This window comes from Microtus pennsylvanicus, chromosome 4, assembly GCF_037038515.1.
Source record: "Microtus pennsylvanicus isolate mMicPen1 chromosome 4, mMicPen1.hap1, whole genome shotgun sequence".
NCBI classification, from domain to species: domain Eukaryota; kingdom Metazoa; phylum Chordata; class Mammalia; order Rodentia; family Cricetidae; genus Microtus; species Microtus pennsylvanicus.
In genome coordinates, this window is record NC_134582.1 from 38,887,818 (window position 1) to 38,913,270 (window position 25,453).

The window sequence follows — 25,453 nt, forward strand, 5'->3', positions numbered from 1 at the left end:
CTTTCCAAGTCTGTACCGAGTTCCAAACCAGTAAATGTCAATGACAGTCCACACCATGTAATTAATAGACCCTCTTCATAACACAGCTGAGAGCAAGCTGGGGAGATGCCTTACTCGGTAAAGTACTTGCTGTACAAACACGAGAACCTCAGTTAGATCCCAGAACCCACAGACAAAAGCCAAGTTTGGTGATGTGTGCTTGTAATCCCACAGCTGGGGAGGCAAGACAGGCATAATCCTGAGAACTCCAGGCCAGCGAGAGGCCATGAATCAACACACCAAAGGCCAATCTTAGACCTCCTCATGTGCACACGCGGCCATACACCTACATGAACATACACATTCATTTGCATGCAAAATTCTGTGAAAAGTCCAAACAGCTGTCACTGACTCTAACAAATTACTCAGCAGCATCTCCTGCCTCCTGTGCAGCAGAGACCTCAACGCACCCCATTCAATCGCCTCCAGAAACTCAAATCTTCAACACACACTCTTTTCCTTTTCCTGCTATTCTCAAGTTGATGTCCTCTTGAGTGGACTATTTTAAAACGTGCCTGAAGTGTCTTTCCACGAATTACCCCCTTTCGTCTTAGCAGAAACCTCTAAAGACTATCTTACGACAGAAACTGAGACACAACAGAGCTTCTAGGGCTCTCAAGCTGCTCTGACTCAAGAAGCAAACAGTGTTAGACTGAAAACCCCAGAAAGCCACCATCTCACAAGGACATCTCTGTACCTCAACTTTTCCACAGTGGGTTTAGATGGTGTGCTGCCAACTGAAGAAAAACCATTGTCACTGTCCGAGGAATCTCCAAATCTTCGAGACAGCCAGTCCCTTAGTGGTCTATGGAAACATGAACAATTCATTAAACACAAACAAACAAACCTGGAATAAAGAGCAGCACCAAGGACAGTTTTACAGTTGAAGAAATAAACATACCTGATAAAGGGAATGGCCATAAAAAACTTATTAGGTGCCAAGCCTAGCTTGGACTTGGGCGTCATGTCATTTCTGTGACAAGGCAACTTCTCAATGGAGAACCACTCAATGTTCTGAAACAAGACAATCGCATCTAGCTGATTACCATCAAGAAGTAGCTAAAACCATCCCCGCGCCTTTCAATCGGGATTCTGTTTAGCAACCCACAAATATTCTTAACTCTTACATACCCTAATTTCTCTTCTGGTTTTGGGGTTAAATTTTGTGTCTTTTGGAACTCCTGGAATGATGTACAAGCGAGCAAGCTGGTCATTGATTCGAAGTTCGATGTAATCATCCTTACAAATATAGTCTTTTATATCAAAACCAGTTTCTTCGAAGACCTGGAAATAAATGTGGACAAAATATTGGATTTTAAACATTTGAGAGTAAGGCAGGAAGATGAGTTCAAGGGGAGCTAGTTACATGATTGAGATGGTGTCAAAACAAAACAGAAGAAGACATCATCCTAAATCTAACCCGTAGCTAGAAAATTAGGATAAAGCCCCCCCCCCCAATGTAATGCTAAGACAAGTAAAAACTGAACAGATTAAACAGGGATAAACTATAGACAAAGGACTGCTAACAATGTGGCTACCTATCAGCCAGGACTTCTCGGCTGCTTTCAGACAGTGCTGCCTGCATTACACTGTAGCGCCACCAAGTGGCAGAAGGACTGACTGCAACTCTAGTACTCCTAGGTGAAACACTCAAAAAAAAAAAAAAAAGGCAACTGCATGAATACAACCTTAAAAATTCCTAGGCTGATGGCCAGGTAGTGCTGGCAAAAGCCCTTATCCCAGTACTTGGAGGTAGAGGCAGGCGAATCTCTGGTCTGAGGCCAGCCTGGTCTATAGAGTGAAGAGCTAGAGAAACCCTGTCTCAAAACAAACAAACAAGCAAATTCTAGGTTGTAACCGTTGTGACTATATAGAGGAGGGGCTATTGGAGGTAATAAGGGTTAAATGAGGTTCTTAACCATATGACCCCAATTTTGGTTAAGAAAAGACCACAACAGTTCTCTGGACAATACCCAAACATACCCAGGAAAGCCCACGTGGACACACCACTGGAAATTAGATTCCTACAAGCAAGCAAGAAGGTCTGCAATGAAATCCAACTAGCTGGAGCTCTAATCTTGGATCTCTAGTCTCCAGATCTGCAAGGAAATAAATTCTGCAATTTAAACTACCCTGTCAGTTGTAAGTCAACTCAAGCAAAGTAAACAGTACCTTTACTTTTTTTTAAACCTTCCAGCCAACTCCCTAAGCTTTTAGGCAAAGGCAATCATTTAAAATTCAGGATTAAAAAACAAGGCTTGCCTTTAAAAAAATCTACCAAAGGGAAGGCCACCTGCTCCGTGAGCCTGTGATCCCATCTCTCCCATTTTTCATGGGTGCTGAAGATGTAAACTTGGACCGTAGGCTTGAGCGTAAGTGCTCTTACCTACAGAGCCCTCTCTTCCCAGCATGCTTCCTTCCCATGGCGGTTTTCTGAAAGGCATTCTATGCAAGTGTTCTCTGACCACACTCATAACCTCAATCTTCCTTCTTCTCCCCGAGCCCCTTCAGCATTTCCAATCATTCCCCAAACTCACTCTGTTCATATCCTGCCTATGTACACATGATTGAATGTACCAATATAATGTCTAGGGTTCCGAAAGGAGAGAGAATGTATTTATCTTTCTGGGTCTGACTTAATATGGTTAAGCTCTGGCTACGTCTTTTTTCTGCAGATGACAAGAATTTGTTGCTTGAACTGACATTGCTGGCACACACATAAAAACTGGTGTATACTAGCAATCCAAACTAAGCTTTCCTGCTTGGGCAGCAGGCTCTCTGCACACTGAGCTACACCTCAGACCCTACACCAGTGCCTTTTAAGAGCTGTAACTTTTTTTCTTCACTAATAAGCTACATCCAAACTAAAACAAGGTAGTAAACACCACTGCATCAAACACACCAGCTCAAAAACACCTCAAAATCAAATTTCTGCTGCTTTCCCAAACTCTAAGATGTTGCTTCTGGCTATGAAGTTCTTCAAAGTGACTGTCTTTAATACATGTGAGTGGTTAAATGGCTTTTCTGAAGTAGCTAGGCTTTTACATAAATACAGCCTAAACTGGAACAAATCTCAAAGGTTGGGTAAAATATGGGGCAGGATAAAAAGCTAACGGCAGACTTTCCATACATTAAAGGCAAAATGGTAAACAATAGTTGCTGTTTAGGTTCAGGGATCATTAAAGAGCTAACCAGAAAAAGAGAATTTTACATAAGGATGAATGGAGATTCACCCATTTGGAATTTCCCTTTTACAGAGCCACTCCCCCCTTCGAGGCTGTGTGGCAACAGAACTACAGAGGGAAAGGAACCCGAACCAGGTTCAGATGCTGCTGCGGTTTACATCTGGGATGTCCTCAACAGGCTGATGCTGGCACTTGGCCTCCATCTCATGGTGCTATGTGAGAGGCTGTGGAGCCTGCAGGAGGTAGAGCTGGACGGTGGGAACAGGTGAGAAGATCTTGGAAGCCTAAACCAGTGTGGTACCAACCACGCTCTGAGCCTCTAGGTTCAGCACATAGACAGGCACCAGATGAGATGCCCAGAACCACAATGATGCCTTCTCCACGATTAACCAAGGCTCTGACAGTGAACACCAAAGTCAATTCTTCCTCCACCAACTGGTTTTGACACATACTTTGTCTCATCAAACAAAAGTAACTAATCTAGAGATGCACCGAGCTGGGGTCTCAATTGGCAGGGAGAGAAGAGGCTGTTTGGGTAGGCAGAATTTCACTCAAACTTTAGAAACAATCAAATTCAGAGGATAAGGAATGACTCTTTTAAATGGCTAAGCTGGGGGTGGAGCAAGATTGGAACTTTATCTTACAACTCAGGTAAAAGGCTAGATTGAGTTTTGAGAAGAAACATGTAAATGTTTAGAAAAATCCAGACCCTACATTTTTCTGGATAATGAAAAAGAAATAAAAGAACAAAGAATACAGTTAGAGGTTGAAATGTTCTGTCAAACAAAACATTCAATTTTCAAGCAAAAGTAGAAAAGACACCATTATTATAAAGAACAGAGCCAGAGATATGCTTTAAAAGTAGACAGAACAAATGAAGGTAGATATGACCCCAAAAAGCAAGGTGGGAAGGGGGGAGAAAGACAGTATCTTATTTTTTTAATGTATTATTTTTATTATTATTTTTTTTGGGGGGGTGTCTAATAGCCCTAGCACTCCTGGAACTAGCTCTGTAGACCAGTCTGGCCTCGAACTCAGAGAGATCCACCTGCCTTTGCTTCCCAAGTGCTAGGATTAAAGGTATGTACCATCATTGTCTGGCCCTTACTATTTTTTAGTTATAAACTGATTAGCCCATTAGCTCAGACTTCTTATTAACTCTTATAACTTATATTAACCCACGTGGCTGGGTACCTTATTGCTGTTTCCAGATCAGGAAAGCAGACCAAGCTTTTCTCTTCCCAGAATTCTCCTGTTCTTGTTGCCCTGCCTCTACTTCCTGCCTGGCTACTGGCCAATCAGCATTTTATTAAAATACAATTGACAGGGTACAAGCCATTGTCCCACAGCACTTACCCCCTTTAAAAAAAAACAAAACCAAAGTAAAAACTCTGAATCTAATATCCTTTGTTTGTGGCACACACATTTAATCCTAACGCTTAGGAGGCAGACAGATCTCTGTGAATTCAAGGTGTGGTGGCACCTTTAATATGAGCAGTTGGGAGGCAGAGGCAGGCAGATCTCTGTGAGTTCAAAGACAGCCTGGTCTATAGAGGGAGTTCCAGGACAAAGATACACAGGAAAACCCTGTCTCAAAAAGCCAGAAATTACACAATAAAAATAAGAAATACAGGTTAATACAAAGCCACGTAAAGATGAAAATACAGAGTCGGGATACTGTATGTTATGTTCTCTTTGAATTGTCTGAATGCTGAGGAAGGAGCAACAGCTGCCAAAAGATATTTGTTTATAAATGCTGCTGAATTAGTCCAAGATAGATACTTTGAAAATACCTTGACTTCAAAATTGAAGTCAAAAGGTATGTTACTTTGGAGAAGAGGTTTTGCTTTTGTTTCCACAGAAAATGAGAGGTTATGCATTCATTCTGAGTTAAGAAAAATCCAGGTTTGATCAAGAAGACCACTTGACAAAGATCCAGTAGGTACAGGTGACCCAGATGTTACAGTTCTACATCCAGAACGGATTCAAGACTGCTGCCTCAGATGACCAAGCCTTACAGGATACTTATTCCAGTCATGACTTGATCATAATTTTAAATTTTCTTTAGGTCCCCAACCGGCAGGAAGTAGCCTGCCTGGTACTCAAGAAGACCAGCAGAGGGCATCAGATCCGTTGCGACTGGAGTTAGAGATAGCTGTGAGGTAGCATGTCAGTGGTAGGAATCAAACACGGGTCCTTGCTCTTAACCGTCTCTCCTGTAGTCCAAATGGCTGTCTCTAGTTAAACCATGCATTCACGTTTCAGAAAAAGACTAAGCTTTCTCCAGAGCTTAAAAGAGACTTGAGACTCCACAAGCCACACTCACCGCCAACTGAAGGCACTCACCTCTCTGGCAGCGCAGTCGTGGGGTGCTTCCTCTTTATTCACTTTTCCTTTTGGAAACCCCCAGCCTGATTTTGCCAGGTATCCCTGAACCAGCAGCACCTACAAACAAGCAGGAAGTCAAAAACAAACCCCAAAGAAATCCAGTTTCCTTTCCCATTTTCCATCCCCAAAGATACTTTTCTCTGTACTTCAGGTAATTATTTACCAACAAACTACACACAGCATTTGGCCCAAGCATCTTCTGAGACTTTAAATATGCTAGCATGAAGAGACACACGTTTTCTACTTAAACTGTCTCAATAACAAACTCACAGCTTTTTACACTAAGCCATAGCAAGCACAACAGAATGCAGGTAAGACATCCAAAGTTTAGTTCTTTAACATTAAGAATCCAAGGATGTTGGAACACCTCAGTCAATGGCTGACAAGCAGTTGGTCAGCATTTCACTGACGTCTTCAGATCAGTGCACTCACATTCTCGAGCGTCTCATCAAGGATGATCGCACCATAGGTTGGCACTCCCATTTTATATTCCTTCCATTCATCCAAAATCTTTTCCACATCTTCACCTTGCGGCAGCAGAAAGGGACAATGACTGAAGAGTATAGAGAATGTTAAGGAAACTGCCTTTCCCTTAGTCCAGCCTAAGAAGCTACAACAAGGGAATGGCTGGAGCGATGCTCAGTGCTCACGAGCGCTACCCGGCCTCCGGAGTCCAGCTCCCAGTGCCCACATCTGGGGCTCATAGCCACACAGCTCAACTCCAAGGGGGTCTTCTGGTCTCCACAGACACCCGTACACACAAACACTCACACGGAGTCAGAAGTTAAAATAAAACTTCACAAAATTACACACAGAAACAAACTTATTTAAATTGACTATATTTTGCATAAAATTATTCAAGTTTGCAAGTTAGACTGAGCCCAGCACACTCGTTTTCCTTAACAATTCATTAGCTTTTGTATTTAATCTAGACACAATCCAAATTATGCTTCTAATAGTCAGCACTAGACTCCCAAGTTAACGAATACAAAGGCAGAAATCGTGACTGTCTCAGATGCTCACTGTTGAGTCAAATCCATGCCAGAGTCAGCACACCAAAAACGATAGCATTAGAGAAAGGCCTCATAATAGTTCATGCTAAGTTAACAGTTTACTATAGTTTATAAAGGAAAATGAGGGTCTCAGTTTCAGAAGAAATTTACGTATATATCTAAGAAGTAGCACAGTGTAAAATACTAGAGAAATTAACAACAAAACAATCTCTAAAATTGTACACTTGGTCTATTGATGCCCTAAGCATCAAAGGCACCATCACTAAAACAGGATGAAGGTTGTGCAGAAAATCACAATTCAGGACAGTTTCTTAATCTGAGGATCTATTTGTAATGGTCTTCAAGCCCCTAAAAGCTTATATATCCCATTTTTATTTAGATGTTAACTCTAAAACATGAGTCATGAATATGTTTTCAATTACGTATGATGACTACAAATATGAAAACTACCACTTATTTCTGAGGCCAGACACTTAAGCTATTTTGATTCCTATGGGCTAGTAGGAACAATTGAAATTTTAGAGTCAAATGATAAGAGAAAAAGGAATATTTTATAGCAAATGGAGCAGAAACTCAAGAGAACCTTTAAATGAGCACTATTAATTATAGTGATGTTTGGGCAAAATGAAAGCATATTTAGTTTCTATCATAAACACAATTTCATGAGCTATAATATATTTTGAAGTTTTAGTTTTATGGTTGTACTAAGAACTAAAATGGCTCTCTACAAATCCAAAGAGGTCAACCACGTATGACATCATAACTAAAAGACAAACACAGTCAATCTCCATGTAACTGTTTTGTGCTTTCAAGGCTTACTCCAGATACATTAACCATCCTATGAACCTGTGATCCCTCAGAGACCAAAATACTGAAATCACTTCCCAATAAAAGTCTGGCTTAGGGGCTGGAGAGATGGCTCAGTGGTTAAGAACACATACTGCTCTTCCGGAGGACCTGAGTCCGATTCCCAGCACCTATGTACGGAACTCACAACCACCTGTAATTCCAGCTTCAGGGAATCTGATGCTTCTGGCCTCCCTAAACACCTGCACCCAATGCATATCCTAACACACATATACACATAATTAGAAAGTAAATAAATATATTTGTAAAGGTCTGGTTCTATATTCACTAAAAATTCTTGGCTGGGTGATGGTGGTGCATGCTTTTAGTCCCAACACTAAAAAGGCAGAGGCAGAGGCTGGCGGATCTCGATTTCTTTGAGTTCAAGGCCAGCCTGGTATACAGACCAAATTTCAAGACAGCAAGGGCTACACAAAGAAAAAAAGCCAAAAAGAAAAAAAAAATCTGAATTGTAAAGTCACTGATTTACCACAAAAACAAAACACACATACACAAACATTCTTTCACTTTCTCTGTAAGTTGACTCTGCCTCTCCCAAAATAGTTTAACAAAAACAAAACCAACACAAATGAAACAAAACCTCCCAACAAACCTATAGTTGTTTTCAGACACACCCAAGCCCCTGCATACTGCATTGGAGTCTTTCCAGCATCACCTCTCTCCCATTTACTCGAAAACATCTCACTTTTCACTTCATGATGCTTTTCTTTCAAAATGACTCACCTTCCTCATCTAACCTTGAAATATTTTTCTTCACAATCCTTAACACATATTGGTTCTTTCCTAGATGGCAGGCCTATCCTTCATGATTTCCAAATTTATTCTTTGATTAGGCAACATTCACATATTATTTATTAGGTTAAGAAAGGAACTGGGAACCAAAGAAATCCAATGACTTCATGATCTAGGGGTCACTCTCAGGATCTGGTATGGTTCCTCTCTGTCCTCTGAACGCTCTTCTACTTCTTATGCGTTTTGCGAGCATCTTCGTTTCTCTCGTGACCCTAATGGCAAGCCTGCCTGGTTCACTGCAAATCGCCCGGCACATAGATACCATTCAGTTATTTAACAAAGCTGAGTTCCTTCTCAAAAGCTTCCTCCCCCATATAACTAAGTAAAAAGAAAAAGTCTGTATCACGTTTTGGATGTCTGTAACACTAGGATTAAGTATAAAACTTACAAGTACACTCATGAGCGAATTCCTATTCAGAAACCCAAGACAACAGCTGTTTTGGAAAAACCTGAAGTCTATATAAGAGGACCAAAACAAAGGGTTTTGTTATTAATAATTTTCCCACAGCTCGGTTATAACTCTTACAAGCAAGGTCTTCTGCCTGTACAGACTAGTTGCCAAGCCTTCAGCTAAAGTGGTACTCAACATAATCCCATTTCTCTTTGACGCATCACCAACCTCTACACAACAACTCGATCAAGTATTTAAGCACTTGTTCTGACAGTGTTCTTCTGGAGCCCTAGCACCACGGCCTGGATCCCTATCCTCTCTTAAGTACCAGTGCTTGCCTATGGCTCAGGTCACCAACCAACCACATCCTGGATTTCATTTTCACACGATGAGCTTACTCAAATACTTGCCATGTTAACATCTCTAAATCACTGCTATCTATTTTCTATAGAGCCCCAGGAAGCCCTAATTTTATGGATCTGGGAAGTGACTGGAAGCTTAGTTTGGTATTTTGGGTCATTTGTACCTGCTCTAAGGCTAGCTCAAACACACTGATCTAGTGGAGACATATTCACTGCAACACACACTGAATGGCTAAGAACTGTATACACTAAATAACTCAAATCACCCTGCTCAAGATTTAAGAGGCTCTCTAGAATTTTCCAACTCTGCAAGTCTGTTTAGTCCTTGCTTGTGTCTACAGAGGAAACTCTGGTATCTCCTTTAAAAATGTGTTGTCTAAAATCTTTCTACCCCATTTCTAAAGTCTGAGAACATTTAATACAACAACCTATCATTTTTTTGACTACGTAGAAAAGTTTTTGTTTTGTCTTGTGTTTTGGTTTTTTGAGACAGAATTTCACTGTAGCTTTGGAGCTTGTCCTGGAACTAGCTTTTGTAGACCAGGTTGGCCTTGAATTCACAGAAATCCAAATCCACCTGCCTCTGCCTCCTGAGTGCTGGGATTAAAGGCGAGCACCACCATCGTCTGGCTAATTTATAATCTTAAACATTCAGGTAAACCTCTTATAACTACTACATTAAAACAAACTGTTATTATTTTTTTTATCTGTTTTTCAAGACAGGGTTTCTTTGTAGCTTTGGCTGGCCTTGAACTCAGAGATTAGCCTGCCTCTGTCTACCTACCAAGTGCTGGGATTAATGGCATGCACCACTACATCTGACTAAGCTGTGTCTTATCAAGGAAGAACAGCTTCTTTGATCTGATCACCTGGTTAAACAGCACACCAAGAGTAAGAACCAGAACTGTCTCATAAATAGGCTAGTTATTTCTAAAATTCACTCCTAATCAGTGCACGTTTCGGTATTGTAAGAAATAAGAACAAACAAAAGTGCATCACACACCTATTTTTGTTATGTTTTCTCTAGAGGTTAAAAAACTATAAGAAAGGCAAATGGAAATTTGTGCTAAAATATTTTATTAGAGAGAATGAGAGATGATCATTATAGCAACAGAAAGGATATCAGCTTTGGCAAAGTCTCTTATCCCACACTGAGGTAATCCTGGTGTGTTCTGCATGTAGAAATCCAAGTAAAACCAATGGGCGAGTTCAATCTGGAAGCAAACTCGGATTGCATTATCTCGTTCCTCGCTAGGAATATGCAAAATAAATCGGCTGTAAAAAGAAAACACACCCAGAAGTTATGCTCACAGACTACTACAGTTGATTTTAATATATCTACTCCCTTACCCTGCCCACCAACTTAGAAAGGAGAGCAGTATCTGATAGGAAATGCCCTGGGAAGAGTATTAAGAGTTGGGTGTGGTGGTGCAATGCCTGCAATCTACCACTAGAGGGACTGAGGGAGGAGGGTTGTGAGGATAAAAGTGGTTTGAAAGAGATTTGTAAAAGAATTTTTTGAAGAGTTGTATAGCTATTGTTCACAAATACAGAAATTAACTTTACGGCTTCCTAGCCAATTAGAGCACACGAGGAAACCACAGAATACAAGATTACACACCAATGTCTTTGTAATTCAGCAAAAGTGCCTGACATCCACTGAGTCCCCACACATAAACAACACAAGAAACAACTGCAGACAGAAGAAATGGGCACTTCTGTTTCTCTTTAACATACTGGACTTCCCAAGAACACACCCGCAGAGTCTAGATCCAAATGGATTTATTTTTTAAAATCCCAAAGTGCTTTTTCCGGAAACACACAGCAGACATACAGATGTGATGAGGATAACCGTTGTCTTACTTTACAGGTTAGAACGGCAGTAGCTGTGCTTCTTTCAGGGTTGAGCATTTGGGAACTCCTTTTTTCTTCAAGCATTAGAAGCAAATTCAACTAAATGAAATAAATACTAGCCTTTTGGATCACTTTAATTAAAAGAGCTACCACTTAACTAATTAGTCGTAGAGAGTTATTTATTTGCTATGATATGATGCCAAGTGTTTTTTATTTCAGTTCTCAAATTTCAAATCAAATAAAAAAGATTTAAAATTACAACACCAGTATCACATTCAAATAATCAACCAACAGTACACGCAAGCATGCACACACACATACACACAGCGCACTGTATATTCTTTCTCCCCTCTTAGGTCTACCTCACGAGCTCCTAACTCATCGTCAGGACCTCACAAACACTACCTCCACTATGCAAGTCCACCAGACTACTCTGAATACATTTACACTTGAACAGGGCCCCAGACCTTAGCACAACTGACTCCATAATGGAGGCACCATTCAGGCTGTAAAACTCAGCACGTAGACAACATCACCAGCCAAAATGAAAACAAAGACCCAATCCATCAAAGTTCACACAGTTCTGGGAAAGTCTCTAAATTACCAATCTTGCTTTATAGCTTCTGTAGTTTTGTTTCTGGCTGTTCTTCTTAACTGAAGTACATCAACCCAGAACATGTGTTTTGTGCTTAAAAACTCCCGAGAAAGGCTCAGTGCTACACTGGGGTCCTGAACACCTAGCCGGCTGGCTAATACGGACTTCCTATTGACTTAAATCCATGTCCGAGCAGTCTTCTCTGGTGAGTACCCCACAACAATGCTCTCCTAGACTCATGAAACGTCAAATTTGTTCACTGGCGGCAAATGATATCTTTGTAGATTTTCATTAGCAGTCTAGAAAAATGTTTTACATATACTGATAGCTGTAATGTACCTTTTAAATGTTTCTACCGACTCGTATTCCTGCCAAGAAATAAGTATTCCTCTGGCCCTGCCACAGGGCGTGGCTTATTTTCTGAAAATTAAATACATTGGGAAAAGAAAGCTTGGGAAACAAAATGAAATAACATTTCCCCCACTCTTCAGTATACCCTACTGCAACTGGGGGCTCACACATGCAGGCAACATCAGCAGGGGCAAAGAATTCCAAAGGTCCACCAGGACCAAGTCCTTCCAATGTTCAACAGGCAGGACCACCGCCCAGGGATTCAGAAGTACTAGAAAGAGAACTCCAGGGAAACGGCCCCCAAAACTGTGTATAAGCACTGAGGTTTATTCTGCACATGCTCAGATCAGACTCTAAATTGACTGTTACAATCTTTGAATGAACTGAGAAAAATCACTGGCCAAACCCCACATCCCCAGTGGGTGATACACAGAGGAAAGAATCCCACTGAAACTAGTCCTCTTGCTGGGTAATTCACCTCCACTCCTCAATAAACCCAACCTTCACTTCCTGTCTAGGTTTGGGGTCTTTTCAATACAGCTTCTGAAATGGAAAACGAATAACTCACAACTCCGTGCTCCCAGTCCTTGCTGTTTCCTTCTTTGCATTCTCTCAACAAAACACTGTCTGGTTTTGTAGCTTTGCCTTTTTGTTTGTTTTCATACAGGGTCTCACCATGTAGCCCAGGTTGGCCTGGGGCTTGCTTTGTAGACCAATCTGACCTCAAACTCAGAGCTCCACCTGCTTGTCTCTGCTAACACAGTGCTGGGATTAAAGGCATGCGCCACCACAGCTGGATCATGGCACTGCTGACCTTTCAAAGCAGGTGATGTTAGCAAAAGGGGCCACTCTGCACACTGAAGGATGTTCAGCACCATCCAAAGACTCCATCTGGGTAAACTACCTGTCAAGCTGCCACAACCAAACCATCTCCAGATAGTTGCAAATGTCCCCTAAATGGGGGAACATTATTCGCAGTAGAGATTTTCTGGATTAGATGTGACAGCTTATAGGAGACTACTGTTTGGCACTAAACTTTTTTACTAGGTCCCAACTAACAAGCCAGAACAGATCAAATGGAAGCACCAAATCTATACAGCATTGTTTTCTGACCTTCCTAGAAGTCAGGAAACAGGTAGTAGCCAAACTGCCAAAGGCTACTTCCGGTGATAAGGAACAGAGAAGATACCCAAGACTCTCCTTATATGTAAACCAAAATCATCAGTTAAATAATTTGTGTTCTGGAACTTTCTCCGTGGTCATGCCTGATAAGAGAACCTCAAAACAGAATGGCCACTCTTCATTCTTTCTGCAGCAATTTTTTTTGACTATAAATCCAGTTCCCTACTTGATGCTACTTGAATTTGTTCAGCAAATTCTACCACACCAACTAAAGGCAATAGGATCTTTAGAAGACTGTCATGGTCTGACAGATCACTAGGCCGTCTTCACACTACAGCCAGCAAATGCAATTCAGAGCCACACCAAGGTGGCCTGAATTATTTCCTGTGCTGTCTTTTGACCCACAATTAACAATTACAATCACCACTCTTGTCTCATTCTTTCTACACAGTTCCCATCACTTCAACTGTTGAAGGGCTGAAGGCAGACACTACCTTGAGCCTGAACCCTGAGGATGAGCCCCCCCCCCCCAATTCAGAGAGTTGGGATGGGGGGTGAGATGCATGATTACCAGAGTAAGGCAGTTAGTGAACTTATTAGTCAGAAGTAATGGATAGTATATTCTTAGATGTGAGTACAGGGGTGTAGGGTAGAGATTGCAACTGAACAGGACAGCAGACGTGCAAGGTAGGGCACAGGGTTCTCAGGAGGGTGCCACTGTAAGTGCCAAGAAACATCTGGTGTGGGAAGTCCTTCTGTATATGTGTTGCTTTTATTGGTGAATAAATAAGCTGCTTTCAGCCAATGGCTTATCAGAATATAGACAAGCTGGAAGAGATATAGAGAGAGTAGGCGGAGTAGAGAGATGCCATGGAGCCACCAGATAGGAAAGACTCAAGCTGCCAGCTGGAACCTTGTCAGTAGGCCACGAACCTCGTGGTAAAATATAAAATAATGGAAATGGGTTAATTCTAGATATAAGAGCTAGCTAGAAATGTGCTTAAGTGATTGGCCAAGCAGTGATTTAATTAATACAGTTTCTGTGTGGTTATTTTGAGTCTGAGCTGCCGGGAACAAACAAGCAGTCTCCAGCCAACTGACATCTGTATGACCAGGGCTGGGAGCTGGGTGAAGCATTTGCCCTTCACATCAGAACAGAAACACTCAAGTTTACTGCACTCACAAGACAAAGGGACTCAAGCACTGTTTTAGAACTATCTTCTTTTAGTTAGGGTGGTGGTGAGAGTTATTACTGAGAATTAACTTGATTCTAGGTTAAGTGAGGTGGGCTGTCCCAGAATGAATAAAAGAGAAAGCAAGATGGGCACCAGCATTCAGCACTCTTTCTGACTGCAGGTGCAACACAACGGCCTCATGCTGCCCTACTATGTTGGAACATGACCGGCCTCATGCTGCCCTACTATGTTGGAACATGACCGGTCTCATGCTGCCCTACTATGTTGGAACATGACCGGCCTCATGCTACCCTACTATGTTGGAACATGACCGGCCTCATGCTGCCCTACTATGTTGGAACACAACAGCCTCATTCTTCCCTACTATGTTGGAACATGACCGGCCCCATGCTGCCCTACTATGTTGGAACACAACAGCCTCATTCTTCCCTACTATGTTGGAACATGACCAGCCTCATGCTGCCCTACTATGTTGGAACACAACAGCCTCATTCTTCCCTACTATGTTGGAACATGACCAGCCTCATGCTGCCCTACTATGTTGGAACACAACCGGCCTCATGCTGCCCTACTATGTTGGAACATGACCGGCCTCATGCTGCCCTACTATGTTGGAACACAACCAGCCTCATGCTGCCCTACTATGTTGGAACATGACCGGCCTCATGCTGCCCTACTATGTTGGAACATGACCGGCCTCATGCTGCCCTACTATGTTGGAACACGACCAGCCCCATGCTGCCCTACTATGTTGGAACACGACCGGCCTCATGCTGCCCTACTATGTTGGAACACAACCAGCCTCATGCTGCCCTACTATGTTGGAACACAGCCAGCCTCATGCTGCCCTACTATGTGGGAACACAGCCAGCCTCATGCTGCCACCCAAGCTGGAACATGACACAAAACAGAAACACCTGGGAAGAGCCTCAGCTGATGAAATATCTAGATTAAGTTGGCCTATAAACATATCTGTGGGAGACTAACTTGATTATTAGCTGACCCAGCCCACCAGAAGTGACAATATTCCCTAGCCTGGCCTGGACTAGGTAAAAATGAAGAAAGCAAACTGAGAAAAAGCAAGCAAGAATGTGTTTATTCTCTTTGCTCTTGTCTGTTGATATGACTAGCTGCTTGAGTTCTTGCCTCAACTTCCCCAAAATGATAGACTGTAACTCTGCATTGTATGTCAAATAACCCTTTCCTCCCATTTGATATTTTTCAACAAGATATTTTATCACAGCAACAAAATTCAAATTAGAGCACCCTTAATAACCTGTCCTTTGCACCAAGCCCTGCTCAGCCCCCCCCCCCCCCCCGCTTCGGTGCTCACAGCCATTTCTCCATCGATTCCCTCCACTCCCCCTTCCTCTCCACCAGCTGAGTGGTTTCCAACGGCGTCTCCTTGCCCAGATCTACCCTCACGTTTGTTCAGGAACTTCAGGTAGTGACTAACAAATATTTAAAAGTCATTCCCTCATCCTCAGAGAACATCCTTTCCCTTTACAAGGTAGCTAATAAGAACTTTGCCATTATTTGGGTACACGCCCCTTTCCGATGTCTGCCCTGTTTCCAACACAATCCAAACTAGGCCAGTCTAGTCAGGGTACCTCTTCTCGCCCAGCTTCATCGGAGACACTGAAGGGTTCACAGCTTCTGACCTTCTACATTATCATAACCATAGCTACACACACCGGAAGTCCTATACCTGGACTTATCTGAGCTAAAGAGGCTCACACCTCCATTACTGTGTCTGATACAGTGTTCCATTAGTTACACTGAGCTACAAGATGAAGCAGTGAGTCACTAAGATGATATGATGAGAAAGGAAATGGCGGTTATCACATGTGTTAACTCCAGCTGACTGCGGGGGGGCAACAATGAAGCTCCTGAGACTAGCACTCTTCGGTATTGTAGGTTGGCTGAAACCATGCAGATATCTGGACCTCTGATTAGGAGGCCAAGTCATGTGGGCTCTACATTTTATACACCACGCCTCTTTAGATATCAGACAAAAGCTTCATAAACTAGACCAGGGCGTGAGTCTTCTTTTTCATTTTAAACATGGCCATCGAGGGCTGAAGCAACGGGAATACCCACAGAGCCAGCAAGACCAAAGTGGGAGGCACACCAAGACAAGAATCAAGTAAAGGGAGAACAGAAGCAACTGCACCTTTCCTGCCATTCTCACGAAATCCTAGAGCCCCACCTAGCAGCTGGGTAAGGGAACTAAGAGCTTCAGATCAAAGTTCTTTCTTTCCTGCTACTGCAGAGGTCAGGCAGGGCAGTTCAGGCAGGAGTGCTCGATGCTGCTGAGGTCTAAGTTTTCCCTGGGGCGATACCCAATGGGCAGAGTGGAACCATTAGAATTGAGACTAGCTAGCCCTCTTTCCTCAGGGAAGAAGGCCAGCGCCATCCAAGGACCTCATGCTACACTACAGTCAAACCAGAAAATGGACAGGAAGCCTCCAACTTTATTCCTGGACTGTGAGGAGGCCAATTCAAAATGAGGTCTATGTCTTTTGAGGACTGGAGGGACCCTGAGGCTACACAGGCTCTTGAGTCCATCTCTGCAGAGGAGCCAGAGTAACCCTAAAGGGGGGACTGATGGGTACCTAAGTGACTTCTTAGTTCTGACCACCTTCCCTGGTTCAATCTTCTGGTCCCCAGTCATCCTCACTGGCACTGATGGCAAGTCCCAGCCAGTCTGCTCACTTACCTGTAGGAAAACCCCATGTTTTCACTTCATCCTGCAGGTACTGGCCCACTTCCACCTAGGTAGACACAACGTCTAAAGCTCAGGTCCTCTTAAGGCTTGAGCCCCTAGAGGCTCTTGTGGCACTTCCAATACATAGTCAGTCCTACAACTCAAGAGCTGTATAACCGAATACCCTGACTATAGTTTCTAATACAGACTCTGCCTCATCCAACAAGTTCCCTCCCTGGACTGGGATTCTTCTGTCCCTGCACACTCAGTAACAGCCACCCCCACCAAAACTGCCCTTAAGGAAAGAACCCTAAATCTCCCTGAAGGCCCCAATATCCTTAGTGTCTGAGATACAGAGACACCCCCAGCATCTCATGGATAGATTCCTGTCTCTGAACACCACACCCATATTAATGTTCCACATAACACTTCTATTTCTGTAGCATAGCCAGACAGCCCTCAGAGAATGGTCTAGGACCCAAGGGCCACCAATGTGACTCTGCTCCTATCCTAATCCACAGTAGCTTTCATTCCTCACTCCCTATGAGACTGCCCTCCTACACCTCCTGGCTCAAGCCAGACTTTAAGGAGGTTCCCCTTGTATTCTCAGACCTAGTTCATGGCTCCCTCCAAATCTCAGGACCACTCCACTCAGGTTTCTTGGCAGCACATTAAGGCTTTAGCTTTGGGGACAGCCCCCACCTTCCGGACAGTCACTAGCCAAAGATCTGTCTGTCCCTCCAATTTTAATGGCGTCTCTCCTCACTGGTACATCCTGCATACTCTGAGGTCCATCTCTAAACCTTGTCTTACCTTCGTCAGGTCAGTCTCTCTTCTGCTCTTCCCCCTCCTACTGCTTATCTAGCGCAGATGTTGGGGGGACTAGCAAAGGAATCCCACTCACTTGCCTGCATGCAAGGGACTCAGTACCTCCTGGTTCTGTGATGTGCCACCACTAGACGGGCAGAGATGTGTGCAATAAACAACAGCTACCACTGTCCTAAGGGAACACGTCATTCCTTGCTCTGGGCTTCCCAGATCTCTACAGTCTAGCAGGAGTTCGTCTTTCATGTTCATTTGACTCAGGAATGAATGAAGCTCAGAGCACTATCATCTCCAGGCCCAGCATTCTTGATCTGCTGGCAACATTAGGGGGCTGCCCTGAATCCTAGGTGACCTATCGCTAAATCTCCCCCCTCCCCCCAGAGACTCAACAGCCTTAGTCCACTCTTCTCAGATAGCACATTACTGCCATGTCCACAACCCACTCTGACCCTTCAAAATCCTTCCCAGTGGGCTTTCCTTGGGACAGAACCACCAGCTCATACTTCAGTATGCTTTGTCACAGGCTGTCAAGGCCATCACTGACTACCAGGATATATACTGACCCAAAACTGACTTCGCCTTTGGGAGTCTGTGGTCTCATATTAACATGGAGAATTCGTTTAAGATGATAAAACCTTTCTGTAAGGAAAAAACCCACTAGAACCTGTACACACTGGACTTCATCAAGTCCTGCTCACACGTCCAACTGTAGGCAAGCACAGAACCCACCAGCATCTTTCACCCCCAGATGTTCACCAACTGCCAGCTTGTAGGAGCCCTTGGAGATCTCGACTTCTCTTCCAGCCAGCCCCTGGTACACCTGCAGCTTCAATCAACTCTAGACCACAATGGGTGACTAGGATCCATGCTCCCATCTTTCTGAATTCTGTGGTCTGAATTCTTTGGTATAATTTTAGATCCTCTCACCTCTCATTCCCCAGACATTCTGGGAATCCATCTTCAGCATGTTCCTCCAGAAGCGTTAGACTGTTCTGAAGTAGGTTCTCACTTCCCTCACACCTGCGCATACTCCCTACCTGCGGTCCAGACACCATCTTACATACTCTGTGGATGTGTAACGGTGCTATGTGGGACAGAGGCTGACATTCTCCATCTTCTTTCTGTTTTGTATTTTGAGAGGGTCTCACCATGTAGCCCTGGCTGGCCTCTGCCTCCCGAATGCTGGGATTAGAGGTGTCAACCACCATGCCCCACTTCTGCCTCATTTCTAGGTACAGAGTCTCTTACTGAGGTTAGGCAATGACCTCTAGGAGCTTTTACTTTATGTGAACAAGTGCTTTGCCTACGCTACATTCACACAGTGCTCACAGATGCCAGAAGATGGCATCAGAGTCTCTGGAGATTGTTGTAATATGAGCGGCGCGGCTGCGTCCCCAGCACCCCGGCAGCCTGGCTAGCTTATGCCCCGAAATAATTACATGGAAACTGTATTCATTTAAACACTGCTTGGCCCATTTCTATCTAGCCTCTTCTAGGCTAATTCTCACATATTAATTTAGCCCATTTCTAATCATCTGTGTGTAGCACCCCAAGGTGCGCTTACCGGGAAGATTCTAGCCTACGTCCATCCTGGGTCGGAGCTTCATCGCGTGTGTCGGCCCAGGAGAGGAGAGGATGGCGTCTCTGAGCTCACTTCCCCTTCCTCCCAGCATTCTGTTCTGTTTACTCCACCCACCTATGTTTTAACCTATGAGGCCAAGCAGTTTCTTTATTACTTAACCAATGACCTTCCTCCATCAGGAGATGAAGTTATGGACAGTTGTTAGTGGTCACTTGTGTGCTGAGAACTGAAACAAGCCCTCTTAACCACTGAGCCATCACTCCAGGTCCTCCCTAGCCCACTTTTGTCATTATGCCTATCTTTATGGACTGTTCTCATAAAGAACTCCTACTCCCAATCCATGCAGCTACCTCCCTTACGTCATCTCCAAACATTCCATAATCTCCTCAAATAACGGCTCAACTCTTGTAGACGACTGCTAGCTCTGCCCGGCTTGAACTACCAGAGCTCATCCAGCCACTCCACTAAAATCTAAGTAACAACTCTCTCATACAGTTCCTGTAAGCCTGGACCTGTCAGCCCTCAGACGCGATTGAGAGCGCAGTCTGTCAGATGGTGGCCTCCCAAGCCAGGCTCTTGTGCCCTTCCTGCGGGCACTCTTTGATCACACAACTTCACCCTCCTGTTAGACAAAACAAAGCATCCTCAATTCTAAAAATGTACAAAGACTTCACAGACATGTGCTTTACAAGGGTGACAATAACAACTAAATAAAAATTCTCAATTCCATCCAGTCAGACCGCCTATCTGTCCTGACATGTCTCCTTGACAAAAAAAATGTAAAAGGTAAAAAATAAAAAAAAAAAAAATCAGTCCTTGACTACCTGGAGCCTGACTTGTGATGGCCAAAAAACCACCTGAAGCCTAACTCCTTATGACCCTTGGTGCCTCATCCCAGATAGCCAGTCACAAGAAAGGATTTTCCACTTAATAAATGAGGCAGGGTGGCGCACACGCCTATGAGGTGCAGAGGCAGCAGGATGAGGAGTGCAAGCCCATCCCTAGCTACATAAAGTCTGAGGCCAGCCTAACACACGACAGCCTATCTCGAAATCCTGTGCTAACTCTCAATAAGATAGTAAAATATCCACTTATCCATCAGATATGGACACCACACAAATAGAACAGTTAGTTGCTATAGAAGAATTCTAATTCCCTATCAGGAGGGATTCCTCTAAGAACCTGTCTACTCGATTTCTGTTTTTGCAGATTTTCTTAAATAAATCTCTGTCTGTTCTGGGCTGAACTTTATCCTCACACCTCTGGCCTACTATCCTTCCCCAGCAGAGCAAAAAAGTCTACAGGAAAAGCCGATCTACAGAGCACACAGTACAACAGAGGTTTACACAAGGATATACTAAAGAAACAAACGGGGAGTGGGTTGGGTGGGGATACGCACCTATTAGAAGAGTCCTGTGCTAGCCACTAGTTCTCAGCCTGTAGGTCGTGACCTCTTTGGGGTCGATTATCAGGTAGCCACATTAGGACTCACAAAGAGTAGCAAATTTACAGTTACTAGGTAGCAATGAAATAATTTTATGGTTGGGGTCACCATGAGGAACTGTATGAAAGGGTCGAAGTTAGGAAGGTTGAGAACCACTGCGCTAGAGAATCGCAAGCCACCAAAAGGCTAGAGAGACAGCTAGGCTTGCATGGTACAAGCCTGGAGACCTGAGTTAGATCCCTGGAACCCGCGCAAAAGTGGGAGGGTGGCAGCAACTTCACAATGCTGTCCTCCACACATGCACAGCGACAAGCAGCCAACGCTCCCAATAATAATTTTTTCTAAAGCTCGAGCTTTACACGTGAGCTTGAATTTTTAATATAAAACTACAAACAAACCAATCAAAAGAGACAGATGCTAACTTGAAAACTGTTAATTTCAAAACCTGTAGTTTAAAGAAATGGTCAGCTGGCTTACTCAGTAGTTCACTCAGCATCTAGCCCTAACAGCTGAACACATAACATTCTGTTAGAAAGCTCAGTGTATAACACGATTTACGGAAGAAAGCAGCCTAAACACCCACTGGAACCCAGCACCTTTAATACTAACAGTTGCCTATCACCCAGAATGCAATTACTCTGCGAGCAGTGCCACGTTACAACCACGACAGCTGATTATCACTTCTTCAAATGATGCAATCCCAGGTAACGTTAGTCCACATATTCCTAGCAAGGTGAAGGTGTAGTGACTATGTCAACTTTCATCCTTATTAGCCCACACAGTATCACTCACTATCCCAAACTCTTTTAAATTTTTTTAACTATAAAATGTGCATCTGTGAAAACAACAACAAGCCTTGGAAACATAGAGAAAATGAAGATCACACCCTGTAATCCCAATTTAGACTCAAAATCTTTGTTGATTTTTTCACACAATATACACATTATATTTTCTTACCAAGTTTGGGAATACAGAAAATAAATTCCTTGTAACTTTTATGAATTCTACCATAAACCAAAAATTGTAATTCTTCCAACATCAAAGAATTACAAAAACATTCTCTAAAAAAAAAATCAGATTATCAATGAATGCATGTGTTTTGCTTGCGCATATGTATTGTGTGTACCCTGTGCATGCCTGGTGCCGAGTTCAGAAGAGGGAGTCAGATACCTTCCCCGAACTGGAGTTTTGGACGGTTGTGAACCATCATGTAGGTGCTGGGATTGCAGTGAATGCTAAGAGCCAATCAACTATACAATCAATCTATATATTCTCTTATGTACTCTTGCAACGTTTAAAAAGATTGACTTTGCATCACATTCACGTGGTGTAGAAGATTTCAAATCTTGACTTTAAAAATGAGGATAAATGTGTCTCTGTAAAAATTAATCCTCAAATCTGTCTATCCAGATGAAAATGGAAATCACTGCATCTATTAAAGAGTTGTTTCAATAAACCAGGACACACCAGCGAACACTTCACAAGCGCATTTCTTTTCTTAAAATTAAATATGTGTGGAGGGCTAGAGAGATGACTCAGAGAGCCTACTGCTCTAGCAGAGGATGCTGGTTTAGCTTCCAGCACCCACTACCAGTTGCTCACAATGGCCTTTAACCCCAACTTCAGGTATCAGGCACCCTCTTCTGGCCTACGCAGACACCTACATACATGTGCCCCTTCCCCCTTCAGACACGTAATTATAAATAAAACAAATCTTTAAAAATGTTTTTTAAAGCAAACAGCTAGAATGTGGCACAAACACCGAATTTCACTTTAAAGCACAGATACAGCGACCAGAAGTGAGCCAGCATTCACATCTAAACTATTCCACAGTTCAAAACCACAGCGGCGGCTTGGTAACAGTGTACCAGGTACTTTACTTCGACAAAGAAGGAAGTACTGGGAACACGGTTTGGGCTGGGTGCAAGAACTGCTGGCAAGAACACAGACACGCAGGGGGTGAGAATGTCCTTATATTTAGAAGAAGCAAGAGATCAAAGAGGAGAGACTCTTGGATTTCCCCCTTTCGTTCTCAACGATAAATCCGGGGAAATTCTTGAAAAGAATAATTCTCTACAGAAATTGTCAAGGGTGCCGGGCGATGGTGGCGCACGCCTTTAATCCCAGCACTTGGGAGGCAGAGGCAGGCGGATCTCTGTGAGTTCGAGACCAGCCTGGTCTACAGAGCTAGTTCCAGGACAGGCTCCAAAGCCACAGAGAAACCCTGTCTCGAAAAACAAAAAAACAAAACAAAACAAAAAAAAGAGCTAGTTCCGGGACAGGCACCAAAGCTACAGAGAAACCCTGTCTCGAAAAACCAAAAAAAAAAAAAAAAAAAAAAATTGTCACGGGCAAGCATGCAGAGGAGAAAGTTTAAGTTCGGAAATAGCTCCCTGTGTAGATCCAGGTACCTGAGATCATAAAACTGGAATTTAAACAGTGGGCTATACCTCCAGAATCAGAGAAAAGAAGTGAGGGGGGAAAAGCCCACAGGTCAAAGTCAGTGGAAGAAAAAACAAAACAAAACAGAACAACAGCAACAACAAAATCCCCACACAGTTCCAAGAAGGAATTGGGCCGAAAACCGCTAGGGATTCAGATTTGGGCTAAGGAGATTCACCTGCAGGAAAAAGCACACTAGTACAAGCAGCAATGAGGGATTCCAGTGCCTCAGGGTGGAGGGACTGAGAGAAAGAGAAACAGAAAGAGTTCGGGAACAGAAGGGGCGTCAGACACCAGCAAGCTGGGCGGGAGTGTAAAGAGGGACCCAGGAACGGAGGGGAGAGCAGGGGCCGGGACAGCAAAGGACCCGGGGGCAGAAGAGAGCGAGGTCCGGGTCACGAAGCGGGACCCAGTGTGGGGGACAGAATCGAGGCGGGGGTGCAAAGGACCCGGGGACTGAGGAAGAGCTGAGACCGGGGGAGCAAAGCAGGACCCGGTAACAGGGGAGAACCAAGGACGGGGTCAACGAGGGGCCCGGGGCCAAGGAGGGAGAGCCGAGGCCCGGGCTCAGTGCTGAGACCTGGGACTGGTGGAGTGCAGAGGCTGGGGCGCAAAGTGGGACTCGGGAATGAGGAGAGGAAAGGAGGACCCAGGCCGGGGCCGCTGCTAGGCTGAGGGCAAGCGGAGGCGGAGGTGAGCCGCCGGTACCTGCAGAGATCGTCCAGGACGCTGCCGGGAATCTCCAGGCGTTTGGTCTCCATGATGAGGACCCGCAGCAGGCGCAGCGCATCCCGGCTCCGCGCAGCCTGCACGGTAGAGCGGCACACAGACCCGGGCCCGAGGACACTGGAACCCTCCGCCCGGACCCCGAGGCTGGGCCGAGGCGAGGGGCGGAACCCTGGGGCCACGCCCCCTCCGCGGGAACGGCCCAGTGGGAAGCTGGGGAACGCGCGCCTGCGCGCGCCTCACCAATGAGACGTTTGTTTATTGGTCCGTGGGCTCCAATCAAGCTTCAGGCTGCTCAGTTCCTGCTCAGAAGACCAACTTCCCGCCGCCTTTGACTGAGCGCACGAGGGTGTGTTTGCGCCTGCGTGTCCTGGGCGCCTTCTACTGTGCTCGGGAGGTTTCGAGTTCCTGTTCTTAGACACCTCCGCTCCACAAATGCCCCAGCCGCTCGGGCTTGGTCACAGTGGCTCCAACCTTATCAGAACCGACTGAACAGGCACTCGTTTCTATGGCGACGAATCCTAGAACACCCTGAAAGACCCTACAGACCCCCTCCTCAAAATCCGCAGCTAGCATGCTCCCGGGGGAACGTCCTGTTTGTTTTAAACAAATCTCCGGATCAGCAGCCAGCCTGCTCCCGTAAGAACATCCCAGGTGCCTGAGAGAACAGGAGATAGAGATAGGAAGACTGCAAGGCAAGATGTCAATAAGATAGGATGTCAACAAAGCAGGTTAGTTATAAGATAGGAACAGGATGACTGTTGCCAGGCATCCATGCTGAGAGAGGAAACCTTTCATGCCCCCCGCCGCATTCCGATAACCACGCTTTTGCTTCTGTAAACTTGCTTCTTGCTGACACCCATGCTAAGAGGGGAAACCATTCATGCCCCCGCCTCATTCCGGTCGATCGATAACCACGCTTTTGCTTCTGTAAACTTGCTTTTTGCTCTTCCCTATAAAAAGCCCGTCCTCCAGTTGGCAGGTGCGCAAGTCCTCCGAAAGACTTGCTGCCCGCAGGTACCTGTGTTTACTCAATAAACCTCTTGCTAATTGCATCCTGTGGCCTGGTCTCGGAGTGTCCTGGTTCTGGGGTCTTCATCAGAGAGGAAAGGTCCTCTCTGAGGGTCTTTCATTTGGTGCATTGGCCGGGAATTGAAGACCTTCACCCAGGAGCTACCGACCCACCACCGGGAGGTAAGCTGGCCAGCACCCATTCGTTAGTCTGTGTCTGTGTCATTTGTGTTCTTTGTTAAGCTCTGTACGCTCAGATCTGAGTGCTCTGAATCTGGCGAGGTAGAAAGGAACTGACGAGTTCGGACTTTCCCTCGCAGCCTTTTGGAAGACGTTCCAGGGGCGTCTGGAGCCTTCGGGGCTCAACCCGTGTCGGAAAGATACGGATCTGGTTGGAGAAGGGAGGTCTGGACTCCCATTGTCTCCGTCTGAAATTCTGCTTTCGGCATTACGCCGAATCCGAGCCGGCGCATCTGTATTGTCTGTGTATTTTTGTGCTTAATATGTTCTTTGTTTTGTATATCTGTTTGTACTCGAGTCTAAATCTGGTACCATGGGGCA

General features: G+C 44.5%; 1 protein-coding gene across 1 annotated transcript in view; it reads right to left on the reverse strand.

The window, feature by feature from the left end:
- Dcp2 (decapping mRNA 2) overlaps positions 1 to 24,078 on the reverse strand; it is a 35,966-nt gene extending 11,888 nt beyond the window's left edge. Inside the window, exons 1-7 of the mRNA XM_075968733.1 lie at positions 23,864 to 24,078; positions 10,161 to 10,312; positions 6,045 to 6,172; positions 5,571 to 5,669; positions 1,171 to 1,323; positions 941 to 1,053; positions 737 to 844 (exon numbers count right to left, since the gene is read on the reverse strand). Of these exons, the coding sequence (XP_075824848.1) occupies positions 737 to 844; positions 941 to 1,053; positions 1,171 to 1,323; positions 5,571 to 5,669; positions 6,045 to 6,172; positions 10,161 to 10,312; positions 23,864 to 23,916 (806 nt within the window). The 5' untranslated portion in view covers positions 23,917 to 24,078. The remainder of the gene's footprint in view (positions 1 to 736; positions 845 to 940; positions 1,054 to 1,170; positions 1,324 to 5,570; positions 5,670 to 6,044; positions 6,173 to 10,160; positions 10,313 to 23,863) is intronic.
- Positions 24,079 to 25,453: the final 1,375 nt, after the last annotated feature.